At 39.7% G+C, this 16037-nt stretch overlaps 1 protein-coding gene across 44 annotated transcripts in view; it reads left to right on the top strand.

The window, feature by feature from the left end:
• Positions 1-16037, top strand: part of LOC5573626 (Down syndrome cell adhesion molecule-like protein Dscam2) — a 302956-nt gene that overhangs the window by 195944 nt on the left and 90975 nt on the right. For 22 of the 44 annotated variants that reach the window (XM_021849888.1, XM_021849886.1, XM_021849890.1 and 19 more), the window contains one exon: positions 6288-6584. The exons of 10 other annotated variants lie outside the window; for them this stretch is intronic. In XM_021849888.1, coding sequence (XP_021705580.1) covers positions 6288-6584 — 297 coding nt within the window. Of the gene's footprint in view, positions 1-624; positions 913-985; positions 1274-2024; positions 2316-2769; positions 3064-3123; positions 3409-3455; positions 3741-5532; positions 5830-5910; positions 6208-6287; positions 6585-16037 lie in introns of all 44 variants that reach the window. 12 more of the 44 variants (XM_021849875.1, XM_021849862.1, XM_021849860.1 and 9 more) reach the window with 8 other exon arrangements.

The following is a 16037-nucleotide window of genomic DNA, read 5'->3' as shown; positions in this document are numbered from 1 at the left end:
GGAAAAAACAAAATCTCCGGCGACTAAAACATGCGCGAAACTGTGAGCTAAATCTATCGGACGACGCAAATGGAATACTTATTACTCACAGTAACCAGAAACTCAGTATGTTGTTCATTGAGTCCGTCCAGCCTAGACATGCGGGCAACTATACATGTATAGCGCGGAATCGCGCCGGGCATGTTCAACACTCATCTGAACTGAAAGTCATGGGTTAGAGTTACATCTTTGTCTAATGCTTATTATGACTCCTTCCCATATCCCCATATCCCTTGCGTAGTTCTCCCGATCATCATGCCATTCGAATTCGGGGAGGAGCCCTTCGACATCTACAGCACGACTACAGTTACCTGCGCCGTAACTAAGGGCGATGCCCCAATCGAAATCATTTGGCTGTTCAATCAACATCGCTTGCGCACCGGGGACGGAATTCTGGTAACTCCCAGTGGACAGCGTATCAGCATAATAACGATCGAATCCGTGCAACCGCGTCATGCCGGGAATTACACCTGTATAGCGCGGAATAAAGCCGGGCAGGCGGAGCACTCCTCCGAATTGCGTGTTATGGGTTTGTGTAGATTTATTACTTTTCCCTCTTTTATCCCCCTCCTCAAACCCCTCAAGTTCTTCCGATCATCATGCCGTTCGAGTTCGGGGAGGAACCGTTCGATATCTACAGCACGACGACGGTCACTTGCGCCGTTACCAAAGGAGATGCTCCGATCGAACTGATATGGCTGTTCAACGACCACCGACTTCGGACTGGTGACGGAGTTTTGATCACTAGCAATGGACAAAAGATCAGCTTCCTGTCGATCGAATCCGTACAATCGCGTCATGCGGGAAACTACACGTGTATTGCTAAGAACAGGGCCGGACAAACACAGCATTCGTCTGAACTGCAAGTCATGGGTCTGGGATTTTGGATTTCTAGTTGTTATTATGTATTCCTATACCATCCTATTTCCCTATTTCCGCCTGTCAGTGACTCCGATCATTCTGCCGTTCGATTTCGGGGAGGAAGCGTTCGACATCTACAGCGCTACGACGGTTAGCTGCGCTGTGACCAAGGGAGATTTACCGATGGATATCAAGTGGTTGTTCAATGGGTATCATCTGCGGAGTGGGGATGGGGTGTTGATCACCAGTGGTAGCCAACGGATCAGTATGCTCTCGATAGAGTCCGTCCAACCGAGACATGCGGGGAACTACAGTTGCATAGCCAAGAATACCGCAGGACACGCTCAGCACGATGCTGAGCTGAGGGTTATGGGTAAAGCGCAATGAGATTTTAATTATTTACCTTCCCGTTACATCCCCTTCCTAGTTCTTCCAATCATCCATCCGTTCGACTTCGGCGAAGAACCGTTTGACGTATACAGCGCTACAACCGTGAGCTGTACAGTGACCAAGGGCGATACGCCAATCGAAATCTTCTGGTTGTTCAACGATCAACTCGTCTACACTAGCGAGAGTATTCTGATCACCAAGAGTGGCCAGCGGACGAGTCTACTATCGATCGAGTCGGTTCAACCTCGACACGCAGGGAACTACACCTGCGTAGCGAAGAACCGAGCCGGAAGCGTTGAACACTCGTCCGAACTTAAGGTTATGGGTCCGTTCTGCTTTTAATCCTGTATGCATGCTTCTCTTCCACTATCTCCTCGATCCCAACCTGCCATAGTCGTTCCCTACATCATGCCGTTCGAGTTTGGTGACGAACCCTTCGATACGTCCAGCATGACTACAGTAAACTGCGCCGTCACCAAAGGTGACCTGCCCATCGACATCTTCTGGCTGTTCAACGGTCAACCGATCTTCACCGGGGAGGGCATCATTATCACCAAGAGCGGTCATCGCTTGAGTATGCTCACGATCGAATCGGTCAACTCCGGTCACGCAGGCAACTACAGCTGTCTAGCTCGGAACAAAGCCGGCGAAGTCCGGCACTCTTCGCAGCTGAAAGTGTTGGGTTTGTTACTAGTTTATGTTTGATTGCTTTTTACTTGTCTTCCTATCCCCAGTTCCGCCGTCGATCACTCCGTTCAGTTTTGGCGAAGAAACGCTTAATTCGGGTGAGAGCACCGCTGTTCAATGCATGGTTTATAAAGGTGATGCTCCTTTGGAAATACGGTGGTACTTCAACGGGCAGTTGCTTCCTTCCAATGAAAACGGGGTTATCATAGCACGGATGACTGAAAGACTAAGCTCATTAAGTATCGATCCCATCAGTCATTACCATCGAGGGGTTTACGAGTGCAGAGCGAAGAATAAGGCCGGTGAATCGGTGCAATCGTCCGAACTGGTGATCAACGGTATTCAATATCACACGTAGTTTAATAATTTTTGGTTTCTCCCTGAATATTCTTGCATCCAACTCCATATCCCTGTTCCGCAGATCTCCTTAACTCCTGCCCTGTACAGTAGTCAAGGGAGATGTTCACTTGAATTACGTCTGTCTTATGATCTACCGCGGTGCTTATCAATACCGCATAATGAATAGGTCCTTACACTGAAATTTATACCACTTGGAGGACTGCCTCGGAATTTAGATCATATGCCGAACTTTGAAAAGTGATCTGATTAGGATTAAATATGATCTACACCTACCGATTACTCCGAACTCTACACTTGTCTGCATAGCACATTGCGAGTGTTCGACGGTCCCCCGAATTTGTTTGTCAACATTTCAACCTCATCGATTAAATCAGTAGCATGACCCTATTTGCATGAAGTTTACATACACCTTCATCCTAACTTTCGATTTAGTCCTCCCGAAAATCTCGCCGTTCAACTTCGGTGATGAGCCCTCTCACATCGACAACCTGGCTACGGTGCAATGCGCCGTCATCACCGGCGACACGCCAATCATGTTCCAGTGGCTACACAACGGAGTACTGATTCCTCGGATCAACGATCGTGGAGTTGCCATTCACAACTCCGGACGTCGAATCAGTACCCTGACTCTGGAGTCGATCAGCGCATATAATGCTGGAAACTATACCTGTCTGGCTCGGAACCAGGCCGGTACCTCTACACAGACCGCCGAGCTCATCGTCAACGGTTTGTGAATGTTTCACTGTCCAGTTACTAACCGCACGCTTCCCTTCCTCGATCCCACAGTACCTCCCAAGATCTTCCCGTTCTACTTTGGGGATGAACCGATGAACTATGGAGACTCCGTGTCCGTACAGTGCAGTGTGCCATCCGGAGATTTGCCCATAGGCATTCGATGGTACTTCAACGGCAAGGACATCGATGACCCCGCTATAGCCATTACAAACATCGGAAAACGATCGAAAGCACTGACGATCGACTCGGTTACAGCTTCTCATGCTGGCAACTACACCTGTGAAGCTTCCAATAAAGCCGACATCATACAATTTTCAGCTGAACTGTTCATCAACGGTATGCTTTATAGTTATCACAACCTTTTTCCTCCTACGTCCTTCCAGTTCCACCCAAGATCCTTCCGTTCAGCTTCGGCGAAGAGTCGATGAACTCCGGTGAGTCGGCTTCGGTTCAGTGTAACGTCCACTCGGGAGATTTTCCACTGCAGATTAGATGGTACATCGGCGATCTGCTTATTCTGGATCCGACAATAACCATAACGAACATCGGCAAGCGGCTGAAAGTGCTTAGCATCGACGGGGTACAGGGTAGACATGCGGGAAACTATACTTGTGAAGCTTCGAACAAGGCAGCTACAGTTTCGTACTCTGCCGAACTGCTGGTAAACGGTTAGACGGGATTCTGTTTATTTGATTGTGATTCCAATAATTTAATCCTTTCCTTTCCTTGTCTGCAACTACAACAACTCTTGTTCGTTCCGACAGTTCCACCGAAAGTATCTCCCTTCTCGTTTGGCGACGAACCCATGAACTACGGGGAGTCCGCTTCGGTAACTTGCAATATCATCTCCGGTGACTTGCCTGTGTCGATTGAATGGTTTTTCAACGGTAGTCCCATTGCCAATAGGGTGGACTTGGACAGACTTAATGTGGCGGATTTTGGCAAACGAACTAAAGCTTTGTCTATCGATGGAGTCAACGAACAATACGCAGGAAACTACAGTTGCGTTGCAACGAATACGGCCAGCTCAGTGGAGCATACGGCTGTGCTGATCGTAAATGGTACAATGTTAGATTAGTTGATCATCTGTATTTCCTTCCCTTCCTTTTCCCTAGTACCTCCTAAAATAACTGCGTTCGCCTTCGGAGAAGAACCTCTGAACTACGGAGATTCCGCGTCCGTTTACTGTAGTGTGTCATCCGGCGATATGCCGGTATTCATCGAATGGCTGTTCAACGGCATTCCCATTCATCAAGTATCCGAAATGGATAAAATCAACATTGCCGACGTCGGTCGCCGTTCTAAGGTACTGTCGATAGATAACGTGGACGGCCGGTATGCAGGAAACTATACGTGTAAAGCTTCGAACATAGCTGATAGTGCCTACCATTCTGCGCAGTTGATCGTGAACGGTAAATGATGATCTAGAATGTTTATCTTCCCCTTTCAGTCCCTCCTAAAATTGCCCCTTTCACATTCGGAGATGAACCTCTGAATTACGGAGACTCAGCACTGATCTACTGTAGTATAACATCTGGAGACTTCCCTATTAAAATACACTGGTTTTTGAACGGTGTGTCCATCGATGATCTGGACCCATTCTACAACATCAACCAGGCGAACTTCGGGAAGAAGGCCAAAGCCCTCTCGATCGATGGAGTTAACGAACGTCACGTGGGCAACTATACCTGTCAAGCAACGAACCGCGCCGAAACGGCTTCTTTCACTGCCGAATTATTCGTAAATGGTTTGTTTGTGTTTTTGTATCGTTTCAATCCTAGTCCCTCCCAAGATCGCTCCCTTCACATTCGGCGATGAACCGCTCAACTATGGCGACTCCGTGCTCATCTATTGTAGTATCACTTCCGGGGACTTTCCAGTTAGAATACACTGGTACTTGAACGGGGTTCCGATCGATGATCTCGATCCGTTCTACAACATCAACCAGCCTTATCTGGGGAAGAAGGCCAAAGCCCTCCAGATAGACGGCGTTAACGAACGTCACGTGGGAAACTATACATGTCGCGCTACGAATCAGGCCGAAACGGCTGCCCACTCTGCGGAACTTTTCGTTAATGGTTTGTTACTTTGATTTCTGATTGAATCCCAGTCCCTCCCAAGATCACTCCATTCTCCTTCGGTGACGATCCCTTGAACTACGAAGAATCCGTGTCGGTATACTGTGGTGTAACGTCCGGAGATTTCCCCATGATGATCGAATGGTTCCTCAATGGGGCGCCAGTTATTGAAATACAGCGTAATTTGGATCGACTCAGCGTTACCACGCTCAACAAACGTACTCGGTCCCTTTCCATCGACGGAGTTAACGAACGATACGCAGGAAACTACACTTGCCGGGCGTCTAATCCAGCGGGGTTCACGAACTATACTGCAGAGCTGGTAGTGATCGGTATGCGTCATGATGTTGCTTTTGTTTTGTTCCTTTTCCATGTCCATCAGTTCCTCCCAAGATCGCTCCGTTCATGTTCGGCGAGGAAGCTTTGAATTACGGCGACTCCGCCTCCGTACAGTGTAGCGTCATCTCCGGCGACATGCCCATAATGATCGAGTGGTTCTTCAATGGGGTTCCAATATCACAAACCTCCTTCGCGGATAGCGTGAACATTGCAGACTTCGGAAAACGGACCAAGGCGTTGGCCATCGATGGGGTAGACGCTCGCTACGCAGGAAACTACACGTGCAAGGCTACGAATCGTGCAAGCTCCGCGTACCATTTCGATATATTGATCGTCAATGGTTTGTTAAGAACTAGATAGTTTAAGCATCCTACTTTGTCGTGTGATTTAGACGAATCCTAACGCTCCCTTAACCCTTAAGTTCCTCCCAAGATCGCTCCCTTCATGTTCGGCGAGGAAGCCTTGAATTATGGAGATTCAGCTACGGTTCAATGCGGTGTGATCTCCGGTGACATGCCCATAATGATCGAGTGGTTCTTCAACGGCATTCCAATATCTCAAACCTCCTTCGCGGATAACGTGAACATTGCCGACTTCGGGAAACGGACCAAGGCGTTGGCCATTGACGGGGTAGACGCTCGCTACGCAGGAAACTACACGTGCAAGGCTACAAACCGTGCCAGCTCCGCGTACCATTCCGATACATTGATCGTTAATGGTTTGTTAAGAACTAGATAATTCAAGCATCCTACCTAGTCGTGTGATTTAGACATGTCCTAACATTCCCTCAACCCTCAGTTCCTCCCAAGATTCTTCCGTTCAGCTTCGGTACGGACCCCATGAACTACGGAGATTCGGCGTCGATACAGTGCAGTGTGATCTCCGGGGATTTCACGTTCAGGATCGAGTGGTTACTGAACGGTAACGCGATCAGCGCGATCGACAGCCTCACTGGACTCACCACGACAGAGTTCGGTAGGCGGGCAAAAGCTTTGAGCATCGAAGGCATCAACTGGAACCACGCGGGAAACTACACTTGTCGGGTGTCGAATAACGCCGGCGTGGCAGAACTCACTGAAGAACTTATCGTTGACGGTATCTAGATTAGAATGATCGAGTGTAACTAAGCCACTGTTTTTCCATCCTTCCGATATTTCCCAGTACCTCCGAAGATTTCCCTGGTCAACACTGGAGACAATCCAACATTTGTGGATGAATTCTTCCAAATCATTTGTACTGTTATACATGGCGACCTTCCCGTAACGTTCAGGTGGATGTTCAATGATAACTTTATCGAGAAGCGAAATACCAAGGGTATTCGCATTGAAACCCGCAAGCGTGGCAGCACGTTAAGCATCGAATCCGTACAGGGATATCACGCCGGAAACTACTCCTGTCAGGCCACAAACCATGCTGACACCGTATCGGCCACTACCGAATTGGCGGTCAAGGGTTCTTTACAAAATCAATCAACTGCATCACTACTACATGCATGGTTCATCCATTCCCCTTGACTACCATTGCCAAACCTTAACATTCCCAAGCTATTTTCCCAAAACTTCCTGAAATAGAACCGACCTTTTAAGATCACGTTAGATCATGTTCATTGCGAACACTGGTGATCCATCAAGGGACATATGGATACTCGTTGATCGTGTCCATCCGGTTGGTAGCGATCGTCTCCATGGGAAACCTTCAATTTTGGGGTTCTAAAACTATCCGAACTTTTCCATTAATATCAAATCTGAAAAGTTCCCTCTTATCAAGATATGAATTCGGATATTTTAAAGCGTAGACATCCTCCACCCAGATTCAGCGACCAAACTGTCTACCTTGGAAAGTGCTTTCCCCCACCTGCCCTCTAATCCGGAATCCCTTCCCTCAAGCACTTCGTTTCGCCGCAACGTCTCAGCATAGGTCGACCATTTTGGGGCTTCCCCATCCCCATCGATTCCTGACCCCTGTGTCCCCACATCCCGTTCCAACGATTTTTTGAGTTTGTAGATAGCTCGGATGTCCGATCGTTTGGAATAAAGCCACTCACGACTCGCGCGGGCGGTGTTTATTCCAATCCGGTGTCCGGTTTAGCCTATTGTGCATGCTGCTAACCATCCCAAGTCCCAAGTTTTGAGTTGTCCCCGTTATTAACTGCAACCTATATGTGTGCGCTGCTCTATACCGCGATGTGGGCCTTCTGCATGATCGTTACCGGAAATGGTGTTACTGCGATGCTTTATTTTTGAGAAAAGGGATATTTTTTGAAAGACTGCTCACATTTCATACTATTTTTTACATTGGTTTTCAGGTACATTTGTCTATAAATACATTTTTTAATCCTTTTGATTTTTTAAACTATGAGAAATTGAATATTTGTACATTTTTTAGTGCAGCAGGAAAAGTAAGAGGATCGCAAGAATTTCAAGATAAAGTTTTTCGGTTGAGCTCAATTTTTGAAAGTGTTTTGTATGGTAAAAATGTTTTAACATAATCTGAATGTATGCTTTGTTCAGTACAATCAACTCTCTAAAACTCGAGGTAAATCATGTTTTTCTTATGTACTGTCTACCGTTTAACTAGCACGAATACAAATCTGTTATCCATTTTCATAAATGAAAGATCATGGAAATTGCAATTGGATTTTGTTCTAAAAGGATGATATGGTTCATGATTTCGTCATGCACTCAGACAAATAGACTTTCAAAATTCAGAAGAACGCCCTATCAACGGGACAAATCTCCAAATTGACGAGGAATGTGCCTCCAAAGCTGGTCGTAATTTTGTTGTAAACTCGTGACAACGAGAAATAAAATAAACACTAAGTAACAGAGTAAATAATAATGTGATTTTCAAATAGACAACTTTTGAAGTAAAAAAAAATCCGTTATTATTAGTTGCTATTGAGTATGATTTTTCCAATAATTAGTTTAAGATAGTTTTATTCTGATTTTCCTAGACTACTTTTCATAAAAAGCATTCGAAAGTTTTGTTGGAAACTTTAACTCAAAAAGGGTTTCGTTGATTGAAATGATGTCTATTATGTTTCGGATTGATACTTACAAAACACAGGTGAGGTGCTATCAATTAATGTTTATCACGCTACTTTTCCCCAAATGTCGATTCTCTGAAAATCGTTTCGCCGAAAAGTTTTTGGCACTCAAATTTGTCATAATTTTATATATATATATATATATATATATATATATATATATATATATATATATATATATATATATATATATATATATATATATATATATATATATATATATATATATATATATATATATATATATATATATATAAATTTTTATTTTGAATCTAAATATCATTTTCAGTTACATAAAGTCGTTCTAAACACGTTTTGGGCAATGATTTATTTTTATTCGCAAATCTACGAATTTTGGTTTTTGATTTTTATAATTTTTATTTTTGAACATCCCTATCCTTTTTATTATTTTCTTGAAACCTCTTCTACTTACTGATTTTTTTTAGCAATAATTCAATAATGTTAGCAAATTCAAGTTTTTACGGTACTTTAAAAAATATGAAATTTTTAATATTTTCTGATTTTTTTTTTATTTTCCACACACTTAAATTATTTTACGGATTCCTGTGAAATCTCAACAGCTGAACGGTTCGGTACGATAAATTAACGGAGTACGGTAAATTTTCACAGTATTCGGTAAAAAATCACCGGAATCCGTTAAATTCCGACGTTTTATGTTTTATTTCACCGAACTGTTCAGCTGTTGAGATTACGGTGAAATTTACCGTAAGAGCTAAGTGTGCGTGTAATTAACGGAAAAACAGGTTTGAAATCATTTTAATACCACCAAGCTCTTCTTCTGTGATAAGTTGATCGTATAAAAATATGAAATTAAATGAACCCCGGACATTTGTTGGTTATATAAGAACATAATTTTTCAATCAATTTTCAAAAATACAAAAAAGTTTCAAAAGCCATGAAACAAGGTTTAAGCCAAAAATAAAATCATTTTAATTTCCGAGATACGAAAAAATACACAAAATTCTAAATGTACCCCGTCTAAAGGTGGGGTTGGGTATTAGAGGGTTAGCGTAACCGATGCTGCGATGAATCAGGAATGACCAATACCTCATTCTATTCATTGCTTATAGTTCTTTCTAGTACACCATCATGTCACTGATAACTTTTTGTACTGCATCACTTTCAGGGTCATTTTGGGAAGTGGCATTCGGGGAAATGTATCATATGGGCTACTGGCGTTCGGGGAAACGACATTCGGTGAAATATTGTTCGGAAAAAACAAGCACAATTTTTGTTGGTAGATGTCCACACTGAGGCAAAAATACTTAGGTTTTCCATAAATCAAGACTTATGAACCAGTCAAATTATGGTTTCATTGCACGCTTAAATATTTCGAAAATGGGATCATAAGTTTCATAAGTTTGAGCTTTGAATTCTTTAAAAACAGTTACTTCTAAATAATTATCATAGCAATCGCTAGAAGAACTACTCCGCTTTCGATGTTGGCTACAAGTTAATCGAAAACAGATCACATGTTATCAAAACATGTCAATTTTTGAGCTCGCCTGATATAAAAGGCAATCGTAATTAGTGATTGATAATTTTAAGTAAGCAATCATCATTTCGCTTATTATTGTTTTTCATTGATTGACTTATGAAAACTAGTCATGAAAATCTTCACCAAAATCATAAGTAAAACTTAAAAATTTCAACAATAATCGTTGTGGCGCCAAGTCACAATTATTCCTTAAGAAATTATTAAGTTTTTTTGCCTCAATGCAGAACATACAAGAGATCTCTTTTCTGACCATGTTTGCAGGACCGACGTAAGTACCAATGACGTTTCCAACATATTTTTGTTATTGGAATGGCAAATAACGAATGTTGTAAGAATTTTTCAACGCATATAGCTTGTCTAGGGTTGGCCCTGTTGATATCAAATCATTATACTTGAAGTCATACTTTGAATAATGTAGTTTATATTGTCAATGGCGCTTACGTCGACCTTGCGAACATGGCCAGTTTTGTAGAGTGCACTGCGCTTTTAAACAGATTGTACAACATTTTTTGCAATTTCGCAGAAGACCACTTGGGGGTATCAGAAATCATATCGGAATGCATTTACCATTACTTTACAATTTCTGCAAAACTGTTGTGTAATAATTCATTACGAAACTCAAAATAGTTGCGTAATGAGAAAGCGTTGCGTAATGAATCATTACAGCACTGGTTTCAGTTGCGCAATGACTATTACCATACTGCATAATTTAGTGCATAAAAGTAGGCCGTTTCATGACAGATTGGAGTGATGGAAAAAGCCTATTACGATGGGAAATTGCAAAAGGGGTCGTCCATAAATGACGTAGCATTTTAGGGGGGAGGGGGTATTCAAGAATTTGTGACGATGTGTGACAAGGGGGAGGGAGGGGTCTCAACTAGTGGACGTAGCATTTTGATTCATATCAGTAAAAAGAGTAGAGTTGAAAAAAAATGACATATAGTTTTTTCATCAAGTTTTTTTTTAGAGTTATTGAACTTCGATTTTGAAATGATGATCCAACTCAAAAAAAAATCGTATAACAATCAACCGTTTATGTTTTATTTATATATTTTGTTGACACTTTATTTCTCGTAACGAATAAAATATGCTCATTTAGGTAAATTGTTACATTACCATGGTAAAATAAGACATTTATTCAATCATTTTTGCGTTCAATGTTTAGGAGATCTTCATCATATCAACTGATTCATTTTTATTGATATGTCAATGCTGCGATCAAATCTGCCATAAAAGAACTTAAATATTATCATTTTTTGTTGTTTTATTTACATCAAGCAGTTTTTTTTTCTATCTTTATTAACGAGATTTTTAGCCCTGGGCCAACGGCTTTACTTCCCTTCCGAAGGAAGTCGTCACTGATTTTTTTTAGTGACTATCTCGAGGATGGGATTCGATCCCAGGTCCTCGGCGTGAGAGGCGTGTGTTCTAACCACTACACCAGGTCCGTCCCCACATCAAGCAGTGGCGTAGCCAGAAACATTAGAGAACTTGAGAAGGAAAATAAAATTTTGACCAGCATGTATAAAAAAAACTTTTTCAAACCACCCTTTTCTTATCTAAGTCCAAAACTGCTAAACAATTTATGTTGTATATTGCAACACTAAATTTTCTCAAAATTTATGAATAAAAACTGAAAAACAAGAATATTATAAAGCATACTCCGGATAATCAAATCCCGGATAATTGAGTCCGACCTGTACTCGGTAATTTAAAACACAGTTTTTTTTTGGTTCTTTATGATGTGTGTAAATAATTTTCTCTAATATCAATAAAAACTGAATAATTTGTATTTTTTTTCTTTATGAACGAGATTTTTAGCCCTATGCTAGTTCATCTCGGGACCAACGGGTTAACTTCGTTTCCGAAGGAAGTCGCCACTATAACCTTGACGTCATAAGTGACTATCTCGGGGATGGGTTCGATCCTAGGTCATCGGTGTAATAGGCATGTGTTCTAACCACTACACCAGGCCCTCTCCCATTTTTATAATAATCGCTTAGATTTTAGAAACATTCCATATATTTATTACAATTGTTATTTTTATCCATCTTCGATGAAGGGATCAGAATTTGGATTAAAATGACGAAGATCCATACCAAATTATGGTATTTTATCATCATATTCACTGATATCTCTTGCTAAACAATGAAACTACAAATAAAAACCTTTAATATAACGAAATTTCTGTTCAATATATTCAACAATATTTTGTACTCTCATTCATCACTGATAGTTTCGTCAATCCAAACTGTTCTTTATTTGTTTTTTTTTTTTTTAATTTCCAACTGTAAACTTATTTACAACAACAAATTGAAACTGTATCAAAATGAGTACCAAAATTATGTAACTTGAACAGGAAAAAGGTTCGTTTAAAACTTTTTTCCAAATGATCGATACGATATACCAAACTATTAATATCAAATTTTGTTTCAAATTTCTGAAATTGAATGCTTCGATTAAAAAAATAAGAGGGGGGGCTGCTTGATATGCTACGTCATTAACTAGGGGGGGGGGGGGGTGTCTCTGCTTTTGTGACTAAATGCTACGAGGGGGAGGGGGTGTAAAAAATCAGTAAAAAATGCTACGTCATTTATGGATGGCCCCAAAGAGAACTTTGTGCTATTTTTCATCGTAATAGACTGTTTTTCATTACGCCAATCTGTCATGAAACGACCTACCCAAGAAACATTTTTTTCTTTAAGAAAAGTTGCTCAGAGCTGTTTTATATTACACTATTATTTGCTAACGTTATATAATACATGTTTATTCAATGATCTCACCTTGGCTGTTCAACAATAGTGACATTATAAGTGGCAACTACAACGTTTATTAAACATTTTAACCACCAGGTTTCCATAGAACATACAGAAATGCTTGTTCAGTGTTTATTAAACAAGATTGAATGACATGTTATTTGTAAGCTGTTGAAGAAAAGTCATTGGTGCCATTATTACTTATGATTACGCAAAGCCTACTATTTTCTATACTAATAGTAGGCTTTGCTCAGCATTGGCTCAACGGAAAAACATGCTAAACACAGTCTGTTTTGGTGCTTTGTTCGACTAACATAGATATCATATTTATTTATAGAATTGATTTATAAACTCACCAAAAGAGGTTTCTTTAATGTTTCTTCAACATTTTTTTATGCTTGAAATAGCAAAAAATATTCATATTTATTTGTACACTTTATTACACACTCAAACTTTATTACTAGGTACACAGCTAGATTTTGACACATTGGTATTTATTTTCAATTAATTAAACATTATTGTGATGCTGGGCCTCAAACCCAGGACCGTCCGATTTACAGGTGCATGCATCTGAACTGCTCCAACCAAGGTTACATACATCAGCAGGTTTAAAGCAGTACTTAAAGATACAAGAAGATAATCGAAAATTTCATTGAAAAAAATTGTTGTTTAAACATCGTCTAAGTATTTTGCTTGCCTTCGGTGTATATACACAGCATTGTTGAACATTGTTTGTGAAAAGGTCTCAAACGCAACTTATCAAAGCTATCAGCTTCATTAAAGTTTCATAATAGACGAATAATCGCTCTATAAAACATGCGGTTGAATTAAAACTGTACATGAGCTATTAATCTGGATGACGGTGATCATAGGTAATAATGACTTCTACAACTTTTCTTCAACAATTTAGTAATTATTCGTTATACAACCCTTTTAGACAAACGCTGAATAAGCATTTCTGGATGTTTGATGGATAATTGGTGGTTTTAATGTTGAATACGCATTGTAGATTCTGCTGTAATGTTACTACCATGAATAGCCGAGTTAAGTTCGTTGAATAAACATGTATAGCATTACGTTAATAAAACTGTTGTTATTTAATAGATTCTCCATTTCTGGGCGAATAACGCCTGAATAATAGTTTCATTTTCATTTTACCAAAGACAATTAATAAACAACTGAGAGCTAAATAAAACAGCTATGAGAAACTGTTCTTAAACACCAGTTTTTTTTTGTAAGTTAGTTAAGACTTTTATGTTGAAGAGCTTTCTGTGTGGTTGATACATTGAGTCGAATGCATTTAAAAGCAAATATATATTTATCTTCACTGCAGTTCTGAGCCATATAAGTATTGCAGAAAAAGTGACAAAACAAATGTTGGTAAATATTGGAAAAGCTTGTCAATCAGCTTTTTGTCACATATGGAACAACAGTATCTGAATAGATAGAAACAGCTCATCTTCAAGTATTATAGAGCAGCTATTAAACAACCAAACTAAACTATCAATCAACGTTATTTCAACTTTGGTTCAACTAGCTTTTAAAATAACATGAAAGTGAGGAACTAAAGTGCTTCTTAGAATGTATGCAACATTTGATCATCACTTTATACAGCATATACTTTTGTTCAACAGTCACAGCTGTTATAAAGCACTAGTTAAGCAGACATGTTTATTAATCGCCCAAAATTGTTTCTTGGGATACTTTCCTGCACTATATAATGCAGTATGGTAATAGTCATTACGCAACTGAAACCAATACTGTAATGATTCATTACGTAACGCTTTCTCATTACGCAACTGTTTTAAGTTCCGTAATGAATGATTACACAAACTACTATTTCACTTTACTCTACTAACAAAAGTAGAATTCTACCAAACCTTGCTTATATGTAAATATGGAGATGAGAAAAAGTGTATGTCAAATTTCTAAGAACAATTTTGATTTTTGATTTGCGAAATTTGATCTTTTATTCCATAATACAGATCATATAAGGGCCCATTCACAAACTTCATAACGCTGAAGGGGGTGGGTGAGTGTTCTCGTAATGTTACAGCTCAAACAAAATTTGAAAAATCTGCATACAAAAAGCGTTACGAGGGGGTCGGTGGGTATCTAAAATGGCCATTTCTGGCGTAATGCAATTTGTGAATGAACCCTGAAATACCGATTGCCTACAATGTGGGGATTTTTTTTTTATTTCCGTACAAAGTGGGCCGAAGGGTCTCAGATTTTCATGAAACTTTTTCCACAGGCAGGGTTCATCAATATATGAATAAAAAAAATTGAGAAAGATTCAGGGTCGCTTATTTTCCCGGAAAACTCAGTTGGAATTTTTTTGTTTTCCTCTGACACTACTTACTTTGAAAAATCATACCTCAAGAACGAAGCATCGTAGAAACAAAGTTTTTTTTATGAAAATAAAGGCAAATTTTCTCAGGAATAAAAAAATATATTAACTGGAAAAAGTTTTCCACAAAATTTTCCACCGTTGAGAAAATTCGTAAAGAAAAGCCGGAAAAACTATGCTCCAACTCGTGGAAAATTTTTTTTTAATGATCTTGCGAAGGAGTTGTTTTCAAGATTATGTCAGTATTTAGTTGAGGAATCGTTGAAAATCCTGAACTAAATTTTATATAAGATGTTATAAAAATCCTACTCAGAATTTTGTCACAATTTCGCCCATCGTTATTTAAGTATCATGCCTGGGGATGTGTAAGAAAACCTGACATTTGGCAAAAATCCAAAGCAGTTTATACGCTGAGAATATCCATTCTAAAATCCTCTAATGAAATCTGCGAGATATTTCTCCAAGATTGCATATGAATCTTGTTAAGAATATGTTCAGAAATCCACACAAGTTTAAGTGGAAACACTGCTCAGAATTTTGTGAAAAATTGGTTCAGAAGATTCTGAAAAAATCTACTTATGATTTGGTGAGAATTCTACCTAAGTTTTCTGTAAAATTAGTGTGTAAGATTATTAAATTTGTTTTACCAAATTAGGATGATAGTGTTGTCTAATAACACAGAACACCAAGATATAAGCAATTAATGTAATGTTTGGAATGATACTAATGAAGAAAAAAAAGTGTGTGCGATTTTGTAGAAGTCAAGCCTTTGCTGTAGTATTCTACTCGATTTAATTTAGCCTTTTCCCTTCATATTTTATTTAAGATTGATTGAATTTCAGTCTCTACTGTCAAATATTGAAGAAAGTCATGGAAT

Source organism: Aedes aegypti, chromosome 3, assembly GCF_002204515.2.
Source record: "Aedes aegypti strain LVP_AGWG chromosome 3, AaegL5.0 Primary Assembly, whole genome shotgun sequence".
Lineage (NCBI taxonomy): Eukaryota > Metazoa > Arthropoda > Insecta > Diptera > Culicidae > Aedes > Aedes aegypti.
Note: the sequence above shows the minus strand (reverse complement) of the source record. Positions and strands in the feature narration are given on the sequence as shown.